This window comes from Sinocyclocheilus grahami, unplaced genomic scaffold (assembly GCF_001515645.1).
Source record: "Sinocyclocheilus grahami isolate Dianchi unplaced genomic scaffold, SAMN03320097.WGS_v1.1 scaffold857.1, whole genome shotgun sequence".
Classification (NCBI taxonomy): domain Eukaryota; kingdom Metazoa; phylum Chordata; class Actinopteri; order Cypriniformes; family Cyprinidae; genus Sinocyclocheilus; species Sinocyclocheilus grahami.
The window spans coordinates 531,657-538,496 of NW_015506036.1; the positions used below are offsets into that span (position 1 = coordinate 531,657).

At 41.6% G+C, this 6,840-nt stretch overlaps 1 protein-coding gene across 1 annotated transcript in view; it reads right to left on the reverse strand.

Annotated features, from left to right (window-relative positions):
* Positions 1–6,840, reverse strand: part of LOC107563111 (phosphatase and actin regulator 1-like) — a 19,410-nt gene that overhangs the window by 2,258 nt on the left and 10,312 nt on the right. Inside the window, exons 5-7 of the mRNA XM_016247896.1 lie at positions 5,570–5,625; positions 5,308–5,369; positions 1,795–1,935 (exon numbers count right to left, since the gene is read on the reverse strand). Coding sequence (XP_016103382.1) covers positions 1,795–1,935; positions 5,308–5,369; positions 5,570–5,625 — 259 coding nt within the window. The remainder of the gene's footprint in view (positions 1–1,794; positions 1,936–5,307; positions 5,370–5,569; positions 5,626–6,840) is intronic.

Consider the following 6,840-nt stretch of genomic DNA (forward strand, 5'->3'; position numbering starts at 1 on the left):
TTTCAAGCGACAGCTGAAAACTCATCTCTTTCGAAGCTACTTGACTTCATCATAAAAAAAAAAGTTTCTCTCTCTTTATTTATTCCTTCTCTTTCTAGCTTGTACTTATTTGAACAATGTCTAAGAACTTGGTATTACAACCACTTCTTGTGTCTGTTTGCCTCTTTAAGAAGAATCGCTTTATGTATCCCCCAATTGTAAGTCGCTTTGGATAAAAGCGTCTGCTAAATGACTAAATGTAAATGTAAACACTTTTGCGCACAGCTTTGTTACCTAATTATTTTGCTCCAATTACAAAACACCAGAACAGTGCTTAACATGTAACACTCAGGAAGTATTTTTGCATTAGGATTTATGAATATTAATGCAAACTTCCAACAGAATAAATCGTTTCATGTTTAGCTGATGTTTCTGTGAAGCAGCACTACTCTCTGAAGATCTGTTCTGTAGGATCTCGGTTTGTATTTGCCAAATGTGCTTTGCCTTGCTTCTTGCACCAAAATTAGTGATGCATCACTTTAAAAAATAAATAAAAATAAAAACATAAATAAAGTTTTAATTTAGCAAAAAGAAAAAAAAGGAAAAAAATTTATTTTATCAATTAATTAATCAAATATATTTAATAAACACAAATAAACATTTAAATTGCACGAGGCAGTTTTTTTAATCACTTTTTAATATAATTATAATTCTATTCCAATTTATTGCTGAAATATATACATTTAAATGACAGATGACATTTATTCAAACATGCATTAAATGTCAACAGATTCTGTAAAATACAATATGTAATACTGCATATATTTATCAAAATGCTCCCCTCTAGAGTTATTTTTTCTAGCTAATGATCGAGTTTAAGGTCATTGAATGTTTTTTCTGAGGTAAACGTGATGTTACGTGACATTATTGATCTCACCTTTATTTGACCCTCTAACTCTAACACTTTCTATTCTATTTTAATTCTACTTTATATTTATCTTTTTTATTCTATATTTTAAAAAACAACAAAAAACAAACACTAGCTTTCTATTTTTCTATTGTATCTACTTGTTTTTCTTTGTGTGTGTGTGTGTGTGTGTGTGTATATATTTTTTTATATATATACTTTATTTTTAGTTTTTCATTTAAATGTTAAGATTTGAAATTTTGTTGTATGCATTTGTCATTTTTATTTAATTTCTTTATTTTTAAAATGTGTACAAGTAGTATTTATAAAGTTTTAGCTTTTAGTTTTGGATCTGTGTTTAGTTGTTTTAATGCTACAATTGATTGCTTCTGTTGTCCTCATTTGTCGCTTTGGATAAAAGCATCTGCTAAATGACTAAATGTAAATGTAAAATGTCAAGCTGTTTTATTGATGGTTGAATCACTGATTGATTCTGTGATTCAGGACTGATTTCAGCGAGTTGTTCTGTTTCTGCTGTTCGGTCATGTTTATTTGCTGCTGTAACTAGTAGTAAAGAGGAAGAGATGATCGCTTCACTCCAGCATCTGTCAGCACTCATTAAAGAGCAGCAAAGACACATTCCCTCATTGAAAGCGGAGACATTGTTTCTTATCAAAAAGGGACAAATAAAAAAGCTTATTGTGATTATTGAATGGCAGGAGCTACAAATAGAGTTTAGTGAAGTATTTGTAAACTGAAAACAGAGTAAAAGATCTCTGTACAAAATAATTAAGTTGTCGAATGTCGGTGCATCACTAATGAAAATCACAGTCTAAGCCCTCCAGATGTGACGGTTCTCTCAGTAGCGGACCGATCACATCTCAGCTATCAACACTCATCTGACTCGCCTTGTCGGCCGCTGTGAGTCTCGTCCAGGGTTTGTCTGTGCGTCTGTCGTAGTCCTGAGCGTCTGCCACCTCCACGTAATCACAGAAGCAGATCAGGATCTTAGCGTGTCGCAGCTCCTCCACTGTAGGCCTTTGACTCAGCTGAAACACCACACACACTCAGCACGTTATAAACACACACACACACACACTCAGCACGTTATAAACACATCAACACACACACACGCGCACACACTCTCTCTCTCTCTCTCTCTCGCTCACACACACACACACACACACTCAGCATGTTATAAACACACACACACACACCCTCAGCACATTATAAACACATCAACACACACACACATGCACACACTCTCTCTCTCTCTCTCTCTCGCTCACACACACACACACACACACTCAGCATGTTATAAACACACACACACACACCCTCAGCACATTATAAACACATCAACACACACACACATGCACACACTCTCTCTCTCTCTCTCTCTCGCTCACACACACACACACACACACTCAGCATGTTATAAACACACACACACACACCCTCAGCACATTATAAACACATCAACACACACACACATGCACACACTCTCTCTCTCTCTCTCTCTCGCTCACACACACACACACACACACTCAGCATGTTATAAACACACACACACACACCCTCAGCACATTATAAACACATCAACACACACACACATGCACACACTCTCTCTCTCTCTCTCTCTCGCTCACACACACACACACACACACTCAGCATGTTATAAACACACACACACACACCCTCAGCACATTATAAACACATCAACACACACACACATGCACACACTCTCTCTCTCTCTCTCTCTCGCTCACACACACACACACACACACTCAGCATGTTATAAACACACACACACACACCCTCAGCACATTATAAACACATCAACACACACACACATGCACACACTCTCTCTCTCTCTCTCTCTCGCTCACACACACACACACACACACTCAGCATGTTATAAACACACACACACACACCCTCAGCACATTATAAACACATCAACACACACACACATGCACACACTCTCTCTCTCTCTCTCTCTCGCTCACACACACACACACACACACTCAGCATGTTATAAACACACACACACACACCCTCAGCACATTATAAACACATCAACACACACACACATGCACACACTCTCTCTCTCTCTCTCTCTCGCTCACACACACACACACACACACTCAGCATGTTATAAACACACACACACACACCCTCAGCACATTATAAACACATCAACACACACACACATGCACACACTCTCTCTCTCTCTCTCTCTCGCTCACACACACACACACACACACTCAGCATGTTATAAACACACACACACACACCCTCAGCACATTATAAACACATCAACACACACACACATGCACACACTCTCTCTCTCTCTCTCTCTCGCTCACACACACACACACACACACTCAGCATGTTATAAACACACACACACACACCCTCAGCACATTATAAACACATCAACACACACACACATGCACACACTCTCTCTCTCTCTCTCTCTCGCTCACACACACACACACACACACTCAGCATGTTATAAACACACACACACACACCCTCAGCACATTATAAACACATCAACACACACACACATGCACACACTCTCTCTCTCTCTCTCTCTCGCTCACACACACACACACACACACTCAGCATGTTATAAACACACACACACACACCCTCAGCACATTATAAACACATCAACACACACACACATGCACACACTCTCTCTCTCTCTCTCTCTCGCTCACACACACACACACACACACTCAGCATGTTATAAACACACACACACACACCCTCAGCACATTATAAACACATCAACACACACACACATGCACACACTCTCTCTCTCTCTCTCTCTCGCTCACACACACACACACACACACTCAGCATGTTATAAACACACACACACACACCCTCAGCACATTATAAACACATCAACACACACACACATGCACACACTCTCTCTCTCTCTCTCTCTCGCTCACACACACACACACACACACTCAGCATGTTATAAACACACACACACACACCCTCAGCACATTATAAACACATCAACACACACACACATGCACACACTCTCTCTCTCTCTCTCTCTCGCTCACACACACACACACACACACTCAGCATGTTATAAACACACACACACACACCCTCAGCACATTATAAACACATCAACACACACACACATGCACACACTCTCTCTCTCTCTCTCTCTCGCTCACACACACACACACACACACTCAGCATGTTATAAACACACACACACACACCCTCAGCACATTATAAACACATCAACACACACACACATGCACACACTCTCTCTCTCTCTCTCTCTCGCTCACACACACACACACACACACTCAGCATGTTATAAACACACACACACACACCCTCAGCACATTATAAACACATCAACACACACACACATGCACACACTCTCTCTCTCTCTCTCTCTCGCTCACACACACACACACACACACTCAGCATGTTATAAACACACACACACACACCCTCAGCACATTATAAACACATCAACACACACACACATGCACACACTCTCTCTCTCTCTCTCTCTCGCTCACACACACACACACACACACTCAGCATGTTATAAACACACACACACACACCCTCAGCACATTATAAACACATCAACACACACACACATGCACACACTCTCTCTCTCTCTCTCTCTCGCTCACACACACACACACACACACTCAGCATGTTATAAACACACACACACACACCCTCAGCACATTATAAACACATCAACACACACACACATGCACACACTCTCTCTCTCTCTCTCTCTCGCTCACACACACACACACACACACTCAGCATGTTATAAACACACACACACACACCCTCAGCACATTATAAACACATCAACACACACACACATGCACACACTCTCTCTCTCTCTCTCTCTCGCTCACACACACACACACACACACTCAGCATGTTATAAACACACACACACACACCCTCAGCACATTATAAACACATCAACACACACACACATGCACACACTCTCTCTCTCTCTCTCTCTCGCTCACACACACACACACACACACACACTCTCTCTCTCTCACACACACACACACTCAGCACATATTAACACACACACATATACTGTATATATATATATATATATATATATATTGAGCAAAGGGTCTGAATACTTAGGACCATGTGATATTTCAGTTTTTCTTTTTTAATAAATCTGCAAAAATGTCAACAATTCTGTGTTTTTCTGTCAATATGGGGTGCTGTGTGTACATTAATGAGGGAAAAAAATGAACTTAAATGATTTTAGCAAATGGCTGCAATATAACAAAGAGTGAAAAATTTAAGGGGGTCTGAATACTTTCCGTACCCACTGTATATACACACTCACTCAATCACACATCACATGCTCCCCATCATACCTTGCGTGAGAGTCGGCGTCTGATCTCTCTCTTCTCCTCCATCTGCTCCTGCTCATTACGAGCTGTGGGACAGGAGCAGGTCAGAGGTCAGAGGTGTTGAGTTCACATCAGCAGATTCAACACACATATGGTGTTAAAGGCTGAAGCAAGATCACTGCACATTACAGTCAACAGTGAGGATCTGATTTCATCCACGAGGAACAGACTGCATCATGGGAAGTGTGCTGTGGTGTGTAAGTGTCTCTCTGGGTTCTGGACTCACGTTTGAGGATGTTCCTCTGCTCCAGCTCTTCAGCCGTGGGTCTCTGACTCAGTCTCCTGTTCGACACACACACACACACACACACACACACACACACACACACACACACACACACACGTCAAAATCAAAAGAAGCTCCAGAATGAGTTAGGCCTATTTGAGCTTACAAAAAAGCATGGGACCAAATGAACGATTCTAGAGGTTTAAGACACTCCAGGTGAAAACATGCAAACATTTGAACCAATAGATATCACCATTATTCCCCAGTTCTCTGAAATGTTATTTTTAAATATGCAAACTAGGCATTGTCTAAATAAATATGCACTAGTTTGTATAAATGTATTGATCATAAATCTGAACACTGGATAAAGCCAGGCTGAATATTCTTGTTTGATTTTGTTGACAATAAAGGATTTTCCAGAGGAGATTTTAGATTTCTCTTTTTATCACTCGAAGAATCAGAAAATACTGTGAACAGACAGGAAACAAACACTTAAATGTGTATTTTGGATGTTTTCTTTCCTGTAGTCTGAAAGAAGTCATGATGTGGAAGCAAAATAGACCAAAATCTCCAAAACGGAGACAGATGAGAGTCACATTACAGCTGCAACTGACTGACGCTTCAGAAAACCGCAGTAATGCAGTGTTTGTGTGACACACATGACATTCAGTGGTTGTGCAACCGAAGGTGGTTTGTGAGAGAGAGTGCATGAGTGTGTGTGTGTGTGCATGCATGAGTGTGTGTGTGTGTGCATGCATGAGTGTGTGTATGCATGAGTGTGTGTGTGTGTGCATGCATGAGTGTGTGTGTGTGTGCATGCATGAGTGTGTGTGTGCGCGCATGAGTGTGTGTGTGAGTGCGCATGAGTGTGTGTGTGAGTGCGCATGAGTGTGAGTGTGAGTGCGCATGAGTGCACATGAGTGTGAGTGCGCATGAGTGTGAGTGCGCATGTGTGTGAGTGCGCATGAGTGTGTGTGTGAGTGCGCATGAGTGTGAGTGCGCATGTGTGTGAGTGCGCATGAGTGTGTGTGTGAGTGCGCATGAGTGTGAGTGCGCATGTGTGTGAGTGCGCATGAGTGTGTGTGTGAGTGCGCATGAGTGTGAGTGTGAGTGCGCATGAGTGCACATTAGTGTAAGTGCGCATGAGTGTGAGTGCGCATGTGTGTGAGTGCGCATGAGTGTGTGTGTGAGTGCGCATGAGTGTGTGTGTGAGTGCGCATGAGTGTGTGTGTGAGTGCGCATGAGTGTGTGTGTGAGTGCGCATGAGTGTG